The sequence below is a fragment of the Bos javanicus genome, chromosome 13 (assembly GCF_032452875.1).
Source record: "Bos javanicus breed banteng chromosome 13, ARS-OSU_banteng_1.0, whole genome shotgun sequence".
NCBI lineage: Eukaryota > Metazoa > Chordata > Mammalia > Artiodactyla > Bovidae > Bos > Bos javanicus.
Genome location: NC_083880.1, coordinates 48,331,865 through 48,355,992, shown reverse-complemented (window position 1 = coordinate 48,355,992; position 24,128 = coordinate 48,331,865). Strand labels below are relative to the sequence as shown.

The following is a 24,128-nucleotide window of genomic DNA, read 5'->3' as shown; positions in this document are numbered from 1 at the left end:
CAGTAACAACAAAGGAAGGAAGAAGAAAGAAAGAAGGAGGGAAAGAGAGGGAGGAAAGCACAATCTTTCTTGCTCTTCTCACTCAACGGTGGCCTGCAACAAGATCTCCTTTGCCCTTCCTCACTATCTTTACATTGTACTTGTCCACAGACCAGGACATACCTCTTTGCCCACTCAGGGAGAACATTTTAGAACTTGTCTGAGCATAGAAAGTACTTATTACCCACCCAACTGGAAAGGAGGGTGTAGCTGCAATAGGCACATTGTGATTTTTTTTGCATTAAATAGAACACAAACATGAATACAGCTACTGAGTCTCAAGGACTCAGTGAAAACAAAAATACATTTTCAGTGACTGTTGCCTTTTCTTAGTTGCCAGACTAGTGACACATTTATGAGCTGAATGCGCAATACAGAAATTACATTGAGTAATGGCTTATTTGTTTTGTCAAATAAAACCATCAATCAGGGAAAAAAATCCCTCTTTTCTCTTTCTAACATTTTTTGCATTTTCTCTAAGTCAAGCATATAGAATTCTTTAAACTGTGCTGGATCATCTGGTAGAAGTGAAAACGTATTAGCAGAAGAAGGTCATTTGTGTCTAACAAGTTAAAGTAGCTAGGATGGTCAAAGGCCCTCTACTGGTTTATTTCCCTTTTCTGTTCAGTGAATAAGAACATGGCCACATCAATCATCCACTCCAGTGTACTTGTTACCAAGTCCGAGCTCACACCACTGGCCAGGCAACAGGCCAATAAATCAAGAGATGAGCTGTTGGGACAAAGAATAGCAACTTTATTTGGAAAGTCAGCATGTTAAGAAGATGATGGACTGGCAATCCAAAGAACCATCTTCCCAGCATTAGAATTCAACCTTCTTTTATCCCAAAAGAGGAGGCATGTGTCTGGTTGTTTCAAACTTCTTGGTACTAGAATCCTTTGTGCTTGCAGCTGTCCAAGTAGGTCAGGTCACCATGTTTATGTAAATATTCAACAAGGTTCCTGTAAACCAAAAAGGTTCCACAACTTTTTGTCTCTATATGAGTGAAAAATGTTGTATCTTTAAAGGGGGGAAGAGCCTTGAAAATGGGCTATCCTGTATATTTTAGGTTTGTTCTTTTCTGTTATACCTTTATAGTCCACATGATAATGCAGACCTGACTAACTTACCTATTGAGGGTAATGATTTTCAGTCCAGCTCTGCAGTACTATAAGTATCTGATAATAGTTATTGTTTCAATATTTGCACTGTGAACCTGGAAATTTTTGAGATGAGGAAATATATCTCCTGAAGCACAATAACTATTTACTAACTAAAAAATATACCTTAAAACTGTTTTCTAGAGACTACAAGTTATTATCAGAGAAGGCAATGGCACCCCACTCCAGTACTCTTGCCTGGAAAATCCCATGGATGGAGGAGCCTGGTAGGCTGCAGTCCATGGGGTCTAGAAGAGTCAGACACGACTGAGCAACTTCACTTTCGCTTTTCACTTTCATGCATTGGAGAAGGAAATGGCAACCCACTCCAATGTTCTTGCCTGGAGAATCCCAGGGACGGGGGAGCCTGGTGGGCTGCCATCTATGGGGTTGCACAGAGTCGTTCACGACTGAAGCAACTTAACAACAACAACAACAACAGGTTATTATAGGCAACTATCAAACTTCCAATTCTATCTCAAAAAACCATCTCTGAAGCCTTTTCTAAAGCTCCCCACCATGCCACACACCTGGGAGAGGTACACACCACTCCTCCATATTCCCTCGGATCTGAAGATAAAGTCTGTGCCTACTCTGAGTATTTTCAGCACTTGTTTCAGTGTCTAGCTCACAGTAATACCATGGATGAATGAATAAATAATCTTATTCATTGCTTGATGAACATGTGTGGATTAAATAACAGACTCAAAGTGTTGATTCTGCTTGTTTTTAAGAAGAATTCAAGCAAGCATTGCTTGTTAATATATTATGAAATTTTGAAGTCGAAAATATACTTTTTAATATGCTTGTAAATCAGAACCTTAGAGGATGAATTGAACTATCACAATAATAAGCAAGTACTAAAAAAAAAAAAAAAAAACCTAAGACATTCAATATAGATGAAACTCAAAAACAATGCTAAACAAAAGAAACTAGACACAAAATAATATATATCATCCAATTCCATTTATATATGGTACAGATATCAGCAAAAACCCATTTAAGGATTTGAAGTCAGGATAATGGCTACTCTTGGTGAGTGGTGGTAGTATTAAAAACTAAAAGGTGAGATTAAGGGGCTTCTGAGGACTTGCAAAGTCCTGTTTCTTCATCTGGATGTTCATTTCACAGATGTGTCCAGCATGTGAAAATTCATCAGCTATATATTCTTGATTTGTGTTCTTGCATATAAAAGCATATTTCAATGAAAAGCTTAAAAAGGAATTTAGGCCAAGCAGAAAGCTTAAAACCAGTTAAATTCTTTAGCGCAATCTAGATATTTTCAACTAAAATAGAAAACCAATTTGGTGCAGAGAAAGCCATCACTACTTTATGATCGTTTCCAAAATCCTGAAGACAGTCTATACTCTAATCAGTCATGCACAGTCTCCAGAAAGCAAGTCTTAGACACTCTCTACTCCAAATAAGTGCATATTTGCTCAGTTGGTATTAGGTATGCAAGAAAGTGGAACCAGATGACAGTTGACCACATTCCTATAGTTGACAAACTACCAAATTAGGAAATTCAGTTTCAAATTTTTAATCATTTTAATTCTAAAACCCCATATTTGCTGCTGTTTGTTCAACTGGCCTTTTAAAATTAAATGTAAAGTACTTTCAGAACCATAATAATGGCTGAATATGGTAATGCCAAGCAAAAACAAGGATTCCACTTCTAAATTTTGCAATATTTTAAATTAAACGTAAGTTATCAGAAGCTTTATGTACTTGATGAAAATCGGTAAAGACTGTATTACTGCATGAAACTCCTCCATGGACTGAAATTCGGGTGGTGGGAATCCCTTTACCCATTTTACAAATGAGAAAACTATAATTTCCTGTTTTATAACCCTGTATCCTCAAAGCTCAGACTCAGGCCTGGTGCGCAGTAAATACTCAACAAAAGGTTTGGAGAGCTGTGCCAATTGCCCAAGGTCACCCACCCTTCCTGCTTCCTTCGGAAGTGAATCCGACAGGAAGGTGAGTGGAGGGCTGGGTGGTGAATCTGAGGTGAGCCACCCAGACTTCAGCGAGGGGAGCGGCCTTAGGTTGCCCAGGGATCTTCCAACGTGCGTGTTTGGGACGCCTCGCCCTTCTCAGAGGTTTACACCATCCTCTTACTCAGAGATGAACCACTTTTGTTTCTTCCAGCTGGCAACCACAGGTGCTCCGGGCTGAGGCAGTTGAGCGGAGGCAGTTGTTCTTGCCTAGAGCCAGGGCTGAGAGGAAGTGGATGCACCCGGGATGTGAGTGACGAGTACACCCGCAGGGCGGGGAAAGTAGCAGGATCTTAATCACCAGGCTAGTCCCGGCCGGGCCTCGGGGAACTGGGAAACGAGAGGCGGTCTAGAGAAGGGTGGGCAGGATGAGAGGTCGCAAGAGGTGCGTGGGTCTGAGCATCCGCCCCGGTTCTCCCCGCTGTCCTGCCGCGCGGCAGCCCAGCGACCACCATTTGTCCGTAAAGTCTGCAGAGCGCCCCCTCCCTGGGCAGTGGGACCTGGCAGGCTGGGGCTAGTCGTGCTGCTGCCTGCCCGCCGCGCTGGCCGGCCGTGCCCGGAGGGCCGCGCGGGGCGGAGACCAGTCGGCGGGGGCGGGCGCCAGTCTAGGCTGTAGGTCCGCGCGCAGCACTCGCCCGCAGAGCCTCGCGAAGCAGCCGCCGCCACCGCGCGCCCCCAGCTCGGCCTGGGTGGCCTCTGCCCGCGTCTCCAGGAGGGCAGCGGCACACGTGCCCGGCCGCGAGACCGCACGCCGCAGGCTTGAGAAAGGAAGTGAGTGCCCAGGAGCTGGGCCCCGGCGGGGACTGGAGACTGGCGGGGAAGGGAGGCTGCGATGGGCACCGCTGGTTCCCCAGACCCCCGCTCCTGCCTTTCTGCGGCTTCCTGCACATAAATAGCTGTTGAATTAAAAATCGCGTGATCAGCTTGTGACCACCTTCTCCAACCTTGAGCATCTGGCTGCGCAAAATAAACTCAGTCCAGCAGCGGTGCTGACCTTACGGGTGGGGAGGGGTTTCTACCCACCCACCACATTCCCCTGGGCCCCAGGACCTTGCATACCTGGCAAAAGACAGGCCAGTGGCCTTCGGACCCACTCACTCTCTGTTCTTCCAGAGGGAACATTCGGTCTATTTCCCTCTCTGTCTCTCTGTCTGCCTGTGTCTGTCTGTCTTGACTGAGTTTTCTATAAAGGACCGCCGGAAGTGGGCCACTGGGTTTCCCCAGGGAAGGCAGGTGTGCTGGTGCGCTTTGCTTCTTGTTCTGATCTTTAACACGCTAGGTCTGCTTTCCCAGCCGAAGTTTGAGGCTTTCCTCAACAAGCAACAGCTTGCTGCAGAAGTTCACTCTCGAAAAGAAAGGCGCAGAAAAGATAGGAGTGGAATGTGGGTAAACCAGATTGTCTAATTTTAGCCTGAATTTCGTTGTAAGGAAATCACTACCGCCTGTTTTTTAAATGAGAAATACTTTATTGCCCAGGTTAGGTAAAGAAAAATCCTGTCTGATTGCTCCCAAAACAAGCAGCAAGGAGTCATTTTAAAAGTAAGGTTATTTTCTTTATGTACAAAACATTTTAAATAACAAAGCCTCAAAGCATAGCATTTAAAAAGCTGTAAGAATCTTAAAGTCAAATACTTCAATACCATGTTAAGAATTTGACAGTGAAAGAGGTATCTTTATTGTCTCCTAACTGGGAAAGATTTATGTTAGTTACAATGTTTGGTGAAGGTACTGAGAATTTAGCTCATAGTTTTAAGTGTTGTATTTCATATTAACTTTGTAATATTATCGAAAATATGTCCCAGAGTGCTGGTTGAGAGTTTGGAGTTAGAACCTGAATTTCTGTTTGCACTCCATGATCTAACTTGCTGTGTGACTTCTGATAAATTACCTAGCTTTTCTGTTTCCTCATTTCTAAATGGGATTGCTGAGAGGATGGAGATAACACAAGGATAGTAGTTATCCCAGAGTACATCATTCTGCATGATGTACACAATAAATAACACCTGAGGCTGAAGATGACAGTGAGGTGGTTAGGCCCAACATAATCACTGCATGACACTCCCCATGCAAGAAGTCTTGTATGTTCCTCTGTGCATTGGGAGGTGCAAACATTAGGATCCTTCTAGTCGCCTCTGAACTCTTGAAGTTGAGTGGAACAAATGAAATCTGTTCTAAGCCTGTTCAGATTTGCATTTATCTTGTGATTCTCTTTTGCTTACAAATGTGAACAGTGACACTGGTGGTTTAATTATTGCTTTTTATAATTTTTTTAACTTTTTAGTGAAATATAGTTGATGTACAGCATTATGTTACAGATGTACAACAGTGATTCACAATTTTAAAGGCTATACCCCATTTATACTTATAAAATATTGGCTATATTCCCTGTGTTATACAATATATCCTATAAGCTATAAAGGTTATTTGATACATGATAGTTTGTGGCTCTTAATTTCCCCTATTTTGCCCCTCCGTCCTTCCCTCTCCCCACTGGTAACCACTAGTTTTTCTCTATATATGTGTTCTCTATCTATATATCTGTTTCCTTTTTGTTATATTCAGTAGTTTATTATTTTAGAGTCCACATATAAGTGTTATCATACAGTATTATCTGTCTGCCTTATTTCACTTAACATAATATCTTCCAAGTCCATCCATGTTGTTGGAAATGGCAAAATGTCATTCCTTTTTATGGTTGAATAATATCCCATTCCACATATTTATCCACTCATATGTTGATGGACACTTAAGCTGCTTCATATTTTGGCCATTGTAAATAATATCTTTACAATATGTATATTTTGTATCTTTTCAAATTGGTGTTTTGGGGGGATTATTTGTTTTGTTTTTTGATATATATCAGGAATGTCATTGCTGGGTCATATGCTAGCTCTATTTTTAGCTTTTTGAAAAACCTCCATACTGTTTTCCACACTGGCTACACCAATTTACATTTTCACCAACAATGTATTGAAGGTTCCCTTTTCTCCATGTTCTCACCAACGTTTGTTATTTCTAGTCTTTTTGATCATCGCCATTCTGACAGGTATGAGACTGTATCTCACTGTGGTTTTAATTTGCATTTCTCTGGCGATTAATGATGTTGAGCATCTTTTCTTGTGCCTGTTGGCCATCTATATGTCTTCTTTGGAGAGATGTTTATTTAAGTCTTCTGCCCATTTTTTGAGCGGGTAGGGTTTTTTTAATTGAGCTGTATAAGCTGTTCGTATGTTTTAGAAATCAATCCCTTGTCTGTCACATCTTCTACAAATATTTTCTCCCATTCTATATGTTGTCTTTTTGTTTTGTTTATAGCTTCCTTTGCTGTACAAAAGCTTTTACATCTAATTAGGTCCCATTTGTTTATTTTTGCTTTTATCTCATTTGCTTTAGGAGACATACAAAAAAAAATGTTGTTACCATTTATGTCAAAGGTGTTCTGTCTATGGTTTCTTCTAGGAGTTTTATGGTTTCTGGTTACATTTAGATCTTTAATCCATTTTGAATTTTTGTATATAGTGTTAGAGAATATTCTAATTTCATTCTTTTACATGTAACTGTCCAGTTTTCCCAGTAGTACTTATTGAAGAGACTATCTTTTCTCCATTGTATATTCTTGGCTCCTTTGTTGTAGAATAATTGACCATAAGTGTGTAGGTTTAGTTTTGAGCTCTCTGTTCTATTCCATTGATCTAAGTGTCTGTTTTTGTGCCAGTCCCATACTGTTTTGAGTACTATCAGATCAGATCAGATCAGTCGCTCAGTCGTGTCTGGCTCTGCGACCCCATGAATCACAGCACGCCAGGTCTCCCTGTCCATCACCAACTCCCGGAGTTCACTCAGACTCACGCCCATCGAGTCAGTGATGCCATCCAGCCATCTCATCCTCTGTCGTCCCCTTCTCCTCCTGCCCCCAATCCATCCCAGCATCAGAGTCTTTTCCAATGAGTCAACTCTTCACATGAGGTGGCCAAAGTACTGGAGTTTCAGCTTTAGCATCATTCCTTCCAAAGAAATCCCAGGGCTGATCTCTTTCAGAATGGACTGGTTGGATCTCCTTGCAGTCCAAGGGACTCTCAACAGTCTTCTCCAACACCACAGTTCAAAAGCTTCAACTCTTCAGTGTTCAGCCTTCTTCACAGTCCAACTCTCACATCCATACATGACCACAAGAAAAACCATAGCCTTGACTAGACGAACCTTTGTTGGCAAAGTAATGTCTCTGCTTTTGAATATGCTATCTAGGTTGGTCATAACTTTCCTTCCAAGGAGTAAGTGTCTTTTAATTTCATGGCTGCAGTCACCATCTGTAGTGACTTTGGAGCCCAGAAAAATAAAGTCTGACACTGCTTCCACTGTTTCCCCATCTATTTCCCATGAAGTGATGGGACCGGATGCCATGATGTTCGTTTTCTGCATGTTGAGCTTTAAGCCAACTTTTTCACTCTCCACTTCCACTTTCATCAAGAGGCTTTTGAGTTCCTCTTCACCTTCTGCCATAAGGGTGGTGTCATCTGCATATCTGAGGTTATTGATATTTCTCCCAGCAATCTTGATTCCAGTTTGTGTTTCTTCCAATCCAGCGTTTCTCATGATGTACTCTGCATATAAGTTAAATAAACAGGGTGACAATATACAGCCTTGACGAACTCCTTTTCCTATTTGGAACCAGTCTGTTGTTCCATGTCCAGTTCTAACTGTTGCTTCCTGACCTGCATACAGAGTTCTCAAGAGGCAGATCAGGTGGTCTGGTATTCCCATCTCTTTCAGAATTTTCCAAAGTTTATTGTGATCCACACAGTCAAAGGCTTTGGCATAGTCAATAAAGCAAAAATAGATGTTTTTCTGGAACTCTATTGCTTCTTCCATGATCCAGCAGATGTTGGCAATTTGATCTCTGGTTCCTCTGCCTTTTCGAAAACCAGCTTGAACATCAGGAAGTTCACAGTTCACATATTGCTGAAGCCTGGCTTGGAGAATTTTGAGCATTACTTTACTAGTGTGTGAGATGAGTGCAATTGTACGGTAGTTTGAGCATTCTTTGGCGTTGCCTTTCTTTGGGATTGGAATGAAAACTGACCTTTTCCAGTCCTGTGGCCACTGCTGAGTTTTCCAAATGTGCTGGCATATTGAGTGCAGCACTTTCACAGCATCATCTTTCAGGATTTGGAATAGCTCAACTGGAATTCCATCACCTCCACTAGCTTTGTTCGTAGTGATGCTTTCTAAGGCCCATTTGACTTCACATTCCAGGATGTCTGGCTCTAGGTGAGTGATCACACCATCGTGATTATTTGGGTCGTGAAGATCTTTTTTGTACAGTTCTTTTGTGTATTCTTGCCATCTCTTCTTAATATCTTCTGCTTCTGTTAGGTCCATACCATTTCTGTCCTTTATCGAGCTCATCTTTGCATGAAATGTTCCTTTGGTATCTCTGATTTTCTTGAAGAGATCCCTAGTCTTTCCCATTCTGTTGTTTTCCTCTATTTCTTTGCATTGATCGCTGAGGAAGGCTTTCTTATCTCTTGCTATTCTTTGGAACTCTGCATTCAGATATTTATATCTTTCCTTTTCTCCTTTGCTTTTCGCTTCTCTTCTTTTCACAGCTATTTGTAAGCCCTCCCCAGACAGCCATTTTGCTTTTTTGCATTTCTTTTCCATGGGGATGGTCTTGATCCCTGTCTCCTGTACAATGTCACGAACCTCATTCCATAGTTCATCAGGCACTCTGTCTATCAGATCTAGTCCCTTAAATCCATTTCTCACTTCCACTGTATAATCATAAGGGATTTGATTTAGGTCATACCTGAATGGTCTAGTGGTTTTCCCTACTTTCTTCAATTTAAGTCTGAATTTGGCAATAAGGAGTTCATGGTCTGAGCTCCTGGTCTTGTTTTTGCTCCTGGTCTTGTTTTTGCTGACTGTATAGCCTATAGTATAATCTGAAATCAGGAAGCATGATTCCTCTAGCTCTGTTCTTCTTTTTCAAGCTTGTTTTCACTATTTGTGGTTTTTTGTGTTTCCATACAAATTTTTTAATTATTTGTTCTAGATCTGTGAAAAATGCCTTTGTTATTTTTATAGGGATCACACTAAATCTGTAGATTTCCTTGCATAGTATCATCATTTTAACAATATTAATTCTTCCAACCCATGAACATGGTATATCTTTCCATCTGTTTGTATTAGCTTCCATTTCTTTCATCAGTGTCTTGTAAATAGATCCAAGTACAGATCTTTTACCTCCTTAGATTGTTTTATGACTAAGTATTTTATTATTTTAGATGTAGTGGTAAGTAGGATTGTTTCCTTAATTTCTCTGATAGTTCATTGTTAGTATACAGAAATGCAACAGATACTATATATATATACATATATGTATATATATATATGTGTGTGTGTGTGTGTGTGTGTGTGTGTGTGTGTGTATAGTATCCTGCAATGTTACCAAATTCATTGATTAGCTCTAGTAGTTTTCTGGTGGCATCTTTAGGGTTTTCTATATATAGTGCCATGTCATCTGCAAACAGTGACAGTTTTACTGCTTCCTCTCCAGTTTGGCTTCCATTTATTTCTTTTTCTTGTCTTATTGCTGTGGCTAGGTCTTCCAATACTATGTTGTATAAAAGTGGCTATAGTGAGAATCCTTGTCTTGTTCCTGATCTTTTATTTATTTATTTATTTATTTATTTATTTATTTATATGCATCAGGTCTTAGTTGCAACACGTGGGATCCTTCATTGCCTCACAGGGACTCTAGTTGTGGCATGCAGACTTCAGTAGTTGCAGCATGTGGGCTCTCTAGTTTTGGCACAGAGGCTCTGGAGTGCACAGGCTCAGTAGTTGCTCCAGGGTATGTGGGATCTTGTTCCCCTACAAGGGATCAAACCTGTGTCCCCTTTATTGCAAGATGGATTCTTAACCACTGGACCACCAGTGAAGTCCCTGTTCCTGATCTTACAGGGAAATGCTTTTACCTTTTCATCACTGAAAATGATGTTTGCTGTGGGTTTCTCATTTATGACCTTTATTATGTTGAGGTAGGTTTCCTCTATGCCCACTTTCTTGAGAGTTTTTACTATAATTAGTGGTTGGTGGTTTAGTTACTAAGTTATGTCCAACACTTGTGACCAAATGGACTGGAGCCTGCTAGGCTCCCTTATCCACGGGATTTAGTGCTTAATATTAAAAATAATGTTCCTCAGAGGTCACCATGGTCCTAGCTTAATACTGATCTAATTAGGTTGAAGGGAGGAACTGAGTCCTGGAGCTAATTTTTTTTAAGTGGCTGTTGTGACTTAAGAGTTTAAGATGAAGACTAGCATCAGCTGGAGTTTGTTATGAATGCAGGGTTTCCACATCATTCCCAGATCTGCTGACTAGAAACTGCATGTTAATAAGATCCTGCTGAATAGAATCTGCATATAAATAAGATCTACAGGGTTCCTGTGCACTTTCCCTTAGAGAGACCCTTTCCCGAGCCCTTTGCATACACTGATGGTTTTCAAGAACAGGCCTTATGAAAACAGGGATTTCTTATAAGCTGTCTTTACCTAGCAAAGTGAAACAGGTTTGTCATCACTTAAATGACTGATTTTTATTTCAAATCTTAAAATAGCCAGAAGAGGTATTATCATTTTCTTCCTACTTAAGAGAGAGCTGACATTTTTAAGTTCTGAAAATTTGGGATTCCAGTCTTCCTATTATACTCAAAACACTCAGTTGTGATACCGCTTAGCTTCATTCATCCTAGTTCCTCCAATGATGGGACACTGTGGGTTTGAAGCACTCACCCCATCTGCACTTTGAAGAGTGGGATTGTATGTCTATCACTCCTGTTTTAAATATTTTGCCAAAAGTGTGTCCAAAAACTTATATGATATATATACTATAAAATGGTAACTCAAGTAAGTTGAATATGTGCTGCCCCTGGCCACCCTGGGGCTGATCCACCACTCAAGAGCAGAGGGCCCCTCTCACCTTCTCTGCTGCTGCAGGTCACCCTCGAGCTGATCCCCCACTGCTGCCAAGCTCTGGCCCCAGCCTCTCCTCTCCTCCTGCTCTGTGCTAGGAATTGGTGGTGCTGGTCACTACCCTGCTCCCATCTCTGTCTCCAGTGTGATCTCTGTGAAGCTGCTTCCCAGGCCGCAAGTGCCTCTTCAGGCTGCTGCTGCCATGTTGTCCTGTGGACATCCAGTCTACCAAAGAAGGGAATGGCAAAGACCTCTAAGGAGGCCTTACAGAAATTGAGAAAAGAAGGGAAGCGAAAGGCAAGGAGGAAGGGAAAGATATACACAACTGAATGCAAAGTTCCAGAGAATAGTAAGGAGAGACAAGAAAGCCTTCTTAAGTGTACAATGCAAAGAAATAGAGGAAAACAATAGAATTGGAATGACTAGAGATCTCTTTAAGAAAACTGGAGATAGCAACGGAACATTTCATTGCAAAGACAGGCACAATAAAGGACAAAAATGGTAAGGACCTACAAAAGCAGAAGAGGTTAAGAAAAGGTGGCAAGAATACACGGAAGATGGTGTAATCGCTCACCTAGAGCCAGCCATCCTGAAATGCGAAGTCAAGTGGTCCTTAGGAAGCATCACTACAAACAAAGCTAGTGGAGATGATGGAATTCCAGCTGAGCTATTTCAAATCCTAAAAGATAATGCTGTGAAAGTGCTGCACTCAATATGCCAACAAATTTGGAAAACTCAGCAGTGGCCACAGGACTGGGAAAGGTCAGCTTTCATTCCAGTCCCAAAGAAAGGCAATGCCAAAGAATATTCAAACTGCAGCACAATTGTACTCATCTCATGTGCTAGCAAAGTAATGCTGAAAATTCTCCAAGCCAGGCTTCAACAGTACATGAACTGTGAACTTCCAGATGTTCAAGCTGGATTTAGAAAAGGCAGAGGAACCAGAGATCGAATTGCCAACATCTGTTGGATCATTGAAAAAGCAAGAGAGTTCCAGAGAAACAACTACTTCTGCTTTATTGACTATGCTAAAGCCTCTGACTGTGTGGATCACAACAAACTGTGCAGAATTCTTAAAGAGATGGAAATACCAGACCACTTTATCTGCCTCCTGAGAAATCTGTATGAAGGTCAAGAAGCAAGAGTTAGAACCGGACACGGAACAGACTGGTTCCAAATTGGGAAAGGAGTACATCAAGGCTGTATATTGTCACCCTGCTTGTTAAACTTATATGCAGAGTACATCATATGAAATGCTGGGCTGGATGAAGCACAAGCTGGAATCAAGACTGCTGGGAGAAATATCAATAACCTCAGATATGTGGATGACACCCCCCTTATGGCAGAAAATGAAGAAGGACTAAAGAGCCTCTTGATGAACATGAAAGAGGAGAATGAAGAAGTTGGCTTAAAACTCAACATTCAAAAAACTAAGATCATGGCATCTGGTCCTATCACTTCATGGCAAATAAATGAGGAAACAACGGAAACAGTGACAGACTATTTTCTTGGGCTCCAAAATCACTGCAAATAATGAGTGCAGCCATGAAGTTAAAAGACGCCTGGTCCTTGGAAGAAAACCTATAACCAACCAAGAAAGCATATTAAAAAGCAGAGACATCACTTTGCTGACAAAGGTCCGTCTAGTCAAAGCTATGGTTTTTCCAGTAGTCATGTATGGATGTGAGAGCTGGACTATAAGGAAAGCTGAGTGCCAAAGAATAGATTCTTTTGAACTATGGTGTTGGAGAAGACTCTTGAGAGTCCCTTGTACTGCAAGCAGATCAAACCAGTCAATCCTAAAGGAAATCAATCCTGAATATTCATTGGAAGGATTGATGCTGAAGCTGAAGCTCCAATACTCTGGACACCTGATGAGAAGAACTGATTCATTAGAAAAGACCCTGATGGTGGAAAAATTGAAGGCGGAGGGAGAAGGGGATGACAGAGGATGAGATGGTTGGATGGCATCACTGACTCGATGGACATGAGTTTGAGCAAGTTCCAGGAGTTTGTGATATACAGGGAAGCCTGGCCTGCTGCAGCGCATGGGGTCACAAAGAATCAATCGGACATGACTAAGCAACTAAACTGAACTGATACACAGAGTTCAGTTCAGTCACTCAGTTGTATGCAACTCTTTGCGACCCCATGGCTGCAGTCACAATCTGGAGTGGTTTTGGAGCCCAAAAAAATAAAGTCTACCACTGTTTCCACCGTTTCTCCATCTATTTGCCATGAAGTGATGGGACCGGATGCCATGATCTTCGTTTTCTGAACGTTGAGCTTTAAGCCAACTTTTTCACTCTCCTCTTTCACTTTCATCAAGAGGCTCTTTACTTCTTCACTTTCTTCCACACGCAGAAGATACACAGAAGAACTGTATAAAAAAGCTCTGAATGACCTGGGTAACCATGATAGTGTGATCACTGACCTAGAGCCAAACATCCTGGAAGTGTGAAGTCAGGTGGGCCTTAGGAAGCATCACTGTGAACAAAGCTAATGGAAGTAATAGAATCCCAGCTGAACTGGAATAATGCTGTTAAAGTGTTGCACTCTAAGCCAGCAAATTTGGAAGACTTTGCAGTGGGCACAGGCCTGGAAAAGGTCAATTTTCATTCCAATCCCAAAGAAAGGCAATGCCAAATAATGTTCAAATTACTGTACAATTGCACTAATATCAATGGTAGCAAGATTATACTCAAAATCCTATGCAGTAGGCTTCAGCAGTATGTGAGCCAAGAACTTCCAGATATACAAGCTGGAATTATAAAAGGCAGAGGAACCAGAGATCAAATTGCTGACATTTGTTGGACCATGAAGAAAGCAACGGAATTCAAATGAAACATCTGCTTCATTAACTATGCTAAATCCTTTGACTGTGCGGTTCACAACAAACTGTGGAATATTCTTAATGAGATAGGTGTACCAGACCACATTACCTGCCTCCTGAGAAACCTGTATGCAGACCAAGAAGCAACAGTTAGAACTGGACATGGAACAATGGACTGGTTCCAAATTAGGAAAGGAGTATGTCAAGGGTGTATATTGTCACCCTGCTTATTTAACTTATATGCATCATACGACATGCTGGGCTGGGTGACTCACAAGCTGGAATCAAGATGGGCATGTGGATGGACATGAGTTTGAGCAAGCTTCGGGAGATGGTGAAGGACAAGGAAGCCTACCATGCCTAGCATACGACCATGGGGTCACAAAGAGAAGGGCATGAGTTAGTGACTGAACAACAAGAACAAATTATTAATGACCTGTATCTCTTATGTGCTTAAGATAAAACTACATGTTATATGACTAAAAAAGAAATTTTTTGTTCTGTTTTTTTAATTTTTCATACCAGAAAATGTCCTTACTATTTTATGGGTGAATGTAATAATACCTATGTATAGATATTCTTTTTAAAATCAATTCTATTTAAGTATAATATGCATATAATAAAATGCATCAAAGTCTACATTTCAATTCAATGCATTTTATTGTATACAAATTATGCTTCAATAAATGTGATTTTTTTTTTATGTCAAGGATTGTCATGATTTGTTGCCTATTGCTAAAGTAGTTCATAGAAAGTCAAGAAAAGTCAGGAGAAAGGGATGGATGCATTGGGCAGGCACAGAAAATAAATAGCTAGGTAGACCTGGGAGGGTAGAAGGTTTAAAGTACAAGAGGTTTAGAAGAGATCATTTTCATAAGACTTTTTGTCTTTAAAGTTAAGATGCTGAATTTAATATCAGGAACTCTGCAGCATTTTTGAGGAAGGGATTAAAAATGAGAGAAAAGAAAGTTTTGCTCTGCAGAGTCTACCTGATGAGCCTCAGTTTCCTTCTGGTCTGTCTGCCTTTTTTCATGTAGACACCTGTATTTGCCACAATGCTCTCATCCAGTGACTTTGCATCTGCTTCTTGGGAGCTTGTGGTCCGAGTTGATCATCCAAATGAAGAGGAGCAGAAGGACATCACACTGAGAGTGTCTGGAGACCTGCACATTGGGGGAGTGATGCTCAAGTTAGTGGAACAGATAAGTAAGTTGCCGCTTATTTATGGTTTCTCTACATTTGAAACCCTGTATGTTGCATCATCACTGAATGACTGAACTAGGCTGTCTGACTATCTAAGTTTTTCTGATCATCCATCTTGCAATGGCCCCTTTCTGCAGGAAGAAGAGAAATGGGGAGCCCTGAAGGAGTCCAAACAACCCCCTGACCCCCTCTGTCAAAACTTGGTAGCAAACTGAAGCTCCCCAGTAGGTGTTATAACCTATTTGCACTGGAATGAGGTCACCCTCCATGGTGACATCTAGGGTAACCTTAGACCACACCTGGGGCCTTAGACTGTTATGTGATTTTTTTGTCGATGCTTGATTGCTCTGTGAACAAGCAGCCTGGTGCCAGTGTCCTTACCCACCGTTTGCTACTAGCCCTTGTTTAAACAAGGAAAGAAGTCTTCAGGGTCAGAGTCTTCACATCAGGAGACAACATGATGGACCTAGAATTTAATAATGTTTTATTTTCTTTGCATTTATTTTTTTGTCTTCTATTTAAGACCACAGATGTTGGCTTTTCACTTATACTAGTGATATAAAGTATTTTTAAGTTGTCTTCATTGGAATATAATATACATACAAAAAGTGCAATTATCAGAAGTGTATAGTCCAGTGAATTTTCACAAAGTCATATAACCACCACCCAGATCAAGATATAAAACAGTACCTGTTCCCCCACCCAAGTCCCACATCTGACACCTCCCAGCCACTGTCCCACGAAGGGTAGCTACTACCCTGAATTGTAACTCCAAAGGAATAATTTTACTTGTTTTCAAACTGTATATGCGTGGAATTACACAGGATAATATACCCTCAAGCATCTGCTTTCTTTCATGCCACATTATGTCTGTGAGATTTATCCATTTTATTGCATATAGTTTGGGTTCTTTGATTCTCATTGCTGTAAAATATTCCATTATATGATTTTTTTTCCCCACAATTTATCCATTTACCTGATAGTTTATGGACATTGGGTTCTTTACATATGGGGGCTTTTATAGATAGTACCTGTCTTAGGTAAGTATAGGCATTTCTGTTGGGCATTTAGATCAGGGAAAATTTACTGAATCATAGGACTTTCCAAAATAGTTACAGCATTACAGCATTTATGCCACACTGCGCTGTGCAGTCGCTTCAGTCATGTCTGACTCCTGTGACCCCGTGGACTATAGCCTGCCAGGCTCCTCTGTCTATGGGATTCTCCAGGCAAGAATACTGGAGTGGGTTGCCATGCCCTCCTCCAGGTAATCTTCCCAGCCCAGGGACTGAACCCACATCTCCTGCATTGCAGGCAGATTCTTTACCACGAAGCCACTGGGGAAGCCTACAGCATTTATACTTCTACTAATAGCACTGAGAGAAAGGTTTTCTAATTTAAAAAGAGAGAAAGAGGGAGAAGCCGTTTTTTAAGTAAAAGTACTGATGGCTCTTAATTTAGCAAAATAAAAGATTGAATATGACTCTAACATTGGCAAAGGGGAAAGATTCAATCTTGATGCCAAGGGGCATTGAAGAAGTGGAAGGGTTCAGTGTTGATGCTACCATTGAGAAATAAAATATTCAGCTCTGATTTTAGTGTTATCAATTTTGGAAACTGGTAATGCTGTGGTCCTGATAAGAGGTGGACATTCCTGAGAAGGGTGAAATGTAAACTTCTCAGTAGTTCTGTGTGCACTTTGACTGGAAGCTTTTGATATTCCCTTGTGAGCCGGTGTCTGAAGGATTCATCTGTTTTCCCTCGTTGTGGTGGTGATGTTGGTGGTGTGTGGGCTTCTCTAGTTGTAGCACATGGGCTTAGTTGCCCCACAGCAGGTGGGTTCTTAGTTCCCTGACCAGGGATCAAACCCACGTGCCCTGCATTGGAAGGGGGATTCTTAACCACCAGACCACCAGGGACCTGGAAGGATCCATTTCTATTCGAGAAATCATCTTGATTAAATAAAGCCTTGCTTCTGGCACTGAGGGACTTGGGAGAAGACAACTTTAGCATTTCATCGTGAATAAAAGTTGTATGTTTCTGTTCCTTCCATAGTATTTAAATATAAAGAAGGTAAGGTTCAGTCGGTCTTCTAGCTGCCTTGTCTTAGGGACTTTGACAAGAAGCCAAGAACGATGGAGGCTTAGGTTGTAGGAAGATGAGAGTGGAAGACCAGCATTGGTTTTGGTTTTGCACATGCAGGACTTGACTCCAGGGTGCAAGTGCTTGCTCTCACTTTACTGAGATCTGTTCTCTATTCTTGCAGACATAGCCCAGGACTGGTCAGACTTTGCCCTTTGGTGGGAACAGAAACATTGCTGGCTTCTGAAAACACACTGGACTCTGGACAAATGTGGGGTCCAGGCAGACGCAAAGCTTGTCTTTACCCCTCAGCATAAAATGCTTCGCCTGCGCCTGCCGAACATGAAGACAGTGCGACTGCGAGTCAGCTTCTCGACTGTGGTCTTCAGAGCTGTCAGCGACATCTGCAGAGCCCTGAGTGAGTCCCCACAGGCGGGCACCTCTGCCCTCTGTACTCTCAGCAAAAGAGGACAGGAAAATACACGCACTTCTGCCCACAACTGCTTGGCTTTACATCCCTTATTAGGAGCACAGTTTTCAAGCCCAGTTCTGGGGACTTTAGCCATTTAAGTGAAGTTAAACCAGATGGAACATTATCAGAATAAATCAGGTTCATTTTCCCAAAGCTTAAAGCTATTTCAAAAGAGACTTGTAAACAGAAAAGACAACTCCATTAAGATTTCCACCCCAAAACTCATTTCCCTAAGCCATACTGAAATTGTTATATTGAAGACAAACGAAAAGAGTTCCATTAAATCATTATCACCAAAGAGCTGATATGTCTATGTTGTTCTTGAGATAATGGTGATGCAGTATCCTAATTGCTTCCCTAACACTTGGCTCCAGTAAATAACTCTGTCCATAAACATCATTTGTGGAGTTTATTTTAAGCAGAAAAGTACACTTAATTATGGATCAAAAATTTTAACAGCCTTTAGGGACAACACTGCCCAAACCATTTCTTCTTTCTGGGACTTCCATAATAGTAGCAAACTCTGGGTCAGGAAGTATATTTTTTGAAAGTGTGTAGGTATACTCTTGAGTTCCAAGGCTAATATTTAGGATTTGAACACAGTATACACACTATGTGAGTGGGTGATCTATCTTCCCCATTAAACTGTACACTGCTTATTCATTCCTTCAGCAAATATATATTTTGACTTGGCAGGCACTATGGTAAGTGCTAGAGATTGGTTAGCAATAAAAATAATCGAAACCCTCTGCCCTCCCTGAGCTTCCATTGTAGCATACAGAGACAGAAAATAAATCATGTAAAAAATAAGATGTTAAAAGAGGGTAGGTAATGGAGGAAAAAAGGGAAAAAGTCTAATAATATACACAGTATTGAGAGTGCCAGTAATGAGTGGTGCAGGCTGGTATGGTATTATATAGGATGAAGACAACCGTTTCTTGAGCATGTCTGTTCCTAACACTTAGCACAATGCCCAACACTTATCACCTGCTTAGTAACTGTTTGCTGACCAGACAAATGATTGGAAGCTTCCATTACAAAAGGTAAGTTCCAGAATTTTTCCTTGATGCATGGTGAGCAAATGATATAAGCACAAGGTACCTGGCTTTCAATAATATTCTAATGAAAATTTGAAAACAGTAAATGAGTAAATAAAATGTACATTTCAGACACCACAGTGGACTAGAAACACACATCATGGCTAGGGTCAAAAACTTGAAGTTTTTAAATAGAAGCATTCATACATTCTTTTCTTTCCAGATTACACCTTCATGGTAGCTCTAAATGACTCAACTTGGCATTTCTAATAATCACTTTTTTTTTTTGGCCAAGATGCACAGCATGTAGGATCATAGTTCCTCAATGAGGGATTGAACTTTGAACCTATGACCCCTGCAGTGAAAGTTCCAAGACCTAACCACTGAACCTCCAGGGAATTCCCTAATAATCACTTTTTATATCTGACCAACTGAACTTAAATCTAGCAATAGGATGATTTTTTTTTTCTCTCAAAGAAAAGACAAGATACAAACCTTGGGCTTAGGTATCAGTGAGGTTTTTGTTTTGTTTTGTTACTAATGCTTCCACTAGAAATTTTTATTTGTCTCCTGGTTTTGTGTATAAATTATGCATTTGGAATGGTTACAGGTGTGTGTTGCAACCTGACAGTCAGGCTTGTTTACTGGCAGCTCAACTGCCAGATTCAACCTCAGCTGAACTAAGAGGTGGGGATACCTGTGGAATTAGTGCATTTACCTCCAGGAAAGCTGCCCAGAGATTCTAACATCCACATTCCTTGATTTTTACCTGGGATCATAACAGCCCAGTGTACAATCAGTTCTAATTGGAAATGGCAGTTAGAAGTATATTTGAGTAATGGAGGACAGTGGGGACTATCTTCTTAGCTTGAGTTTTCCAGAAGAAGACCTGAGATAAGAATTCAAGTATAAATATTATTTATTTAGAAGGTTATGCCAGGAAACACTGGCTGGGAGTGGTAAAGTGAGACTGGAAAGAGAAGGCCACTAATAAGTGAGTGTCACTAATCAGCTCACACTACGGACAGCTGGGGCCCTCTGGGAAGCGGTGTGGTCATGCCTTGGAGCTGTGCAACCAAGGGGTGAGGGACCTGGGGTGTTAATATACCATTCCACCAGTCACTGAGTTATTGAGGGCTGCTCTTGAGGAGTGTTAACTCTCTGAACTCATGTGACCTGTTGCATCTCTGTCTGGGGAGTGAGGACTCTGGCATCCAGAGCAGGCCCTTGGATAAAGAGATACATCCTAGCTACCACTGGAAGGAGGTCAGAGTGCACCAAAATGGGGAGGGCCAGGAGATGGACAAGGTGCCTAGGATGTCTGCCACAGAGATGGAAGAAGCCACTTGGCAGAGAAAAGCTCTGAGGGTCACTGGCCCATAAAGAAATAGATGGAGTCCTTGCTGGTTGCTTAAAAACCTAAAAACAGAAAAGGAAGGGAGAAAGGAAAGAAGGAAGGAGGGAGGGGGAAACTGCTAGTAAGTAAATGACACAAGAACAGCGAAATACTAGGAAAGGTTTAAGGGGGTGGCGAGCATGGGAAGGGGCCACCATACTAGCATTGAATATGTTTGAAATAGTTTCACAACAGATTTAAAAACAAACTAGAAATGTTCCTAGAATGAATCTCCCTCCACTGTTTGATCTCTACACACCCATTTTGGGGGCCACTGATCTTCAATTTCTTCAAAAGGAATGTCATTTAGTTCCATTTACTTCTCAGGAATTTTTTGAGAAATGGTTTCACATGCCCAACATGACTCAAAGTCTTAGAAGGAATTTTCTTTTTACTTCTTGCTTTTCTTTTTTCTTTTTTATATTTATTTTTAGATATTAGAAGAGCAGAAGAATTGTCGTTATTAAAGCCTTCAGGTGAATATTTTAAAAAGAAGAAGAAAAAAGACAAAAATAATAAGGAGCCCATAATTGAAGATATTTTAAACCTGGAGGGTTCTCCAACAATTTCAGGTCCATCTGGTAAGATTCATGATAGGTGTTTCATTATTTTAATTTATTATTAAATCCAAGAATTTCTTAAATTCTTAAGTCTCAAGAACTCTCCTTTTCTCTACTTAGCCTTTCCTCCTCTCTCCCTAAACAAGGACTAAAATTAAGGATTCCGGTGATAAGGAAAGAATATCCAACTAATTTTAGAACAGAAATTTTTTAATAAGGTGTGTTATATAGCTCATTATTTTAATTGTATATATTATGTTGCTGATGAATGAAAAACTTTCACAGAATTGACCATGAATTTGTGGGATAAGGAAATTTGTTAGATCATTCAAATATACTTCTCTTCCTGATTCTACCTTCACATGACTCTTTTCTGAACTCAATTTAAATCTTGCATTGGGTATGTAACAGGAGAGGCAGTAAAAACTAGAAAAGTGTCATCCTTTTATTTTTACAGACATACTCAGAGATACTGCAGACTGCTGTAATAAAGCGAGTTGCATAAAATTTTTTTTTTGTTTCCCAGCACATATAAAAGTTATGTTTACACTATATTGCTACCATTAAGAGTGTAATAGCAGTATGTCTTTTTAAAATGTACATACCTTAATTTAAAATATTTTATTGCTAAAAATGCTAACATCATCTGAGCCTTCAGCAAGTCATTGTAGTAAAATGAAAGATCACTGATCACAGTGATAAATATAATAGTAATGAAAAAAAGGTTGAAATATTGGAGGAGTTACCAAAATGTAACACAGAGTCACAAAGTTAAAAATAAAAAAAGTTAAAAAACAAAAAAACGTATCTTCGAAGCATAGTGAAATGAGATATGCCTGTATATAAGAATGAATCTCTACCTTGCTTGCAACACTGAGAGTTTCTTGCATAGTACATTCCAGTACAAAGAATGAAAGGGATTATTATACTTCCCTTATGCAAATTAGAGTCAGATGATTTATAAGCCATCAACTAGCTAAATTCCTTAAATTGGTAAGCATTGCAATTTAAGAGATTTGCCCAAAAATAAAGTATATGCATGTATTCTGTGAGAGCTCCAGTTTTCTAATAGTGCCAGAACGCACTACTGATATAAAAAATTTTTGAATTATTGAGAAGAAAATAGTCCTACATTTGTCTGGGTTGATTTTGGAAGATTTTACAGCCGATGAGTTTCCTAGCTTTCCAGGAACTAAATACCCAGACTGGAGTTTTACCTGTGTTTAACTTCTGCCATCATTCATCTGATTTTTCTAAATAATACAAACATTTAAGTTCAAAATCCATTTTAGTACAAGCAGTGTTGTTCTAAAGATTCTTATCCCAAATCTCATATCCTAGTTCGTACTTTCCTTTGCTTTGCAGTAAGTCCTGGCTTATACAGTAAAACCATGACCCCCACATATGACCCCATAAACGGAACGCCAGCATCATCCACAATGACTTGGTTCAGTGACAGCCCTCTGGCAGAACAAAACTGCAGCATCCTGGCATTCAGCCAGCCACCACAATCACCAGAAGCACTTGCTGATATGTACCAGTCTCGGTCTCTGGCTGACAAAGCCAAGCTTAACTCAGGGTAAGGACGTGACTTGTTTTACTTCTCTGTGAACTGATATTAATGTAGGAAGAGAGATGCTGCGGAGATGAGACAGGGAGGGGTTGTTCAGTTCTCAAGTCAGCACACCTAGGAATTGTATACTATTCACAAAGGTCAGCACTGATTTTAGCAACAAAAAAGACAAAATGTAGCCATTTGTCATTTCAATACATTTAAAGTGTGACAACATTTACACATTGGGTTAATCAATGGTTTACTGGCTAGTGAATGCTAATTCTTTGTTCAGACATGTGTGCAAATTTTATGGGATGTAGATCAGCTTATAAGTGGGCTGGTCCCCTCTGTGGCAGCAGGGGAGACCCAAGTGGCCCTGCTGTCTTTTGTAGAGCACCCCTTTTCCATTCTCCATTCCAATTAGTGAGTCCTTAAGCTTTGAAGTAGTCTCAGAAAATACACTCAAACTATTTCTCAAACCACCACTTATTTCATTCACTGTTGTCCAAGTAAAGTCACATTTGTTAGCATTCCACTCCCCCGGATCCTAGTTCATACTCTCCTTTGATCCCCTGAGATCAGACCCCATGTATGTCCATCTGTGTGTCCTGCTGTGCTCTCATGCTCCCCATCCCCCCAACGTGCATGTTCATTCCTGTGTCGCTGCCTTGCCTCCAGCTTTCCCTCTGCTCCAGGACCCTCTCCTTCCCTCCTGCTCTACTGGCCTGTCCCTGTTTGTCCCATAAGGCCCAGCCACTTCCAGTCTTCTCAGAAGACCAGTCACTCCCTCAAGTCCTGTTCTACTGCTCCAGTGTCACCTTGTTTCTTTAATATGAGGCTTGGTTACCCCACTGACTGTCAGTTCCTTTCGGATGGAGACTGCATCTTGGTTATTCTTATTCTCCTACAGGGGAATATATGATTATATAATAGAATATTTTATATATAAATAAATAAAATCAATTTATATAAACATATAAAATACATAAAACATATAAACTGATCTTCTATATTCATATATAGAAGTTCAAGCCATTTTCAGTGGTATTGGAGGGCCCTCATTCCCACCTCATTCATTGTTAACTTTTATTCTCTCCTCATCATTACCCAGTATTTATCTTTCAGACTCTAGAACTGTGCTGCCCAGTACAGGAGTCACCAGCAGCATGTGGACATTTACATTTATGTTTGAATATAATTAAAATTAAAACATGGCACTGCTGCTGCTGCTGCTGCTAAGTCGCTTCAGTCGTGTCCGATCTGTGCGACCCCATAGACAGCAGCCCACCAGGCTCCCCCGTCCCTGGGATTCTCCAGGCAAGAACACTGGAGTGGGTTGCCATTTCCTTCTCCAATGCATGAAAGTGAAAAGTGAAAAGTGAAGTCGCTCAGTCATGTCCGACTCTTCACGACCCCATGGACTGCAGCCTACCAGGCTCCTCTGTCCATGGGATTTTCCAGGCAAGATTACTGGAGTGGGGTGCCATTGCCTTCTCCAAAACATGGCACTAGGCACATCTAAATCTTCAGTAGCCTCATGCGGTTAGTGGCTATTCAATTGGACTGGGCAATGTAGAAGATTTCCATAGTTACAGAAAGTTCTAGACAATAAGATAAAGCCACTTTGGGGTCAGGTCACCTGGTGTGGAAGTGGTCAGCAGTCAGCAAGTGCACACAGCACAAGTAGGGGCAGCAGTCAGCAACTGCACATTCTTATTCCAGCTCCACCAGGAGGCACAGGACCTTGAACATGTCACTTACTGTTACTGAGGCTCATTTTCGTCATTGCTAAAACTAGGAAAATAATAACTGCCCTGGCTC

General features: G+C 40.8%; 1 protein-coding gene across 4 annotated transcripts in view; it reads left to right on the top strand.

Moving 5' to 3' along the window:
• Window positions 1-3,361: 3,361 nt before the first annotated feature.
• The window catches only part of FERMT1 (FERM domain containing kindlin 1), a 69,055-nt gene continuing 48,288 nt past the window's right edge, over window positions 3,362-24,128 (top strand). For 2 of the 4 annotated variants that reach the window (XR_009740362.1, XM_061436628.1), the window contains exons 1-5: window positions 3,362-3,445; window positions 15,040-15,208; window positions 17,472-17,705; window positions 20,627-20,773; window positions 22,118-22,331. Coding sequence is in view for 3 of the 4 variants with exons in the window: in XM_061436628.1 (XP_061292612.1) it covers window positions 15,058-15,208; window positions 17,472-17,705; window positions 20,627-20,773; window positions 22,118-22,331 (746 nt within the window). In the remaining variant the exon portion in view is untranslated. Of the gene's footprint in view, window positions 3,446-3,884; window positions 3,968-15,039; window positions 15,209-17,471; window positions 17,706-20,626; window positions 20,774-22,117; window positions 22,332-24,128 lie in introns of those variants that run through there. The other 2 variants (XM_061436629.1, XM_061436630.1) reach the window with 2 other exon arrangements.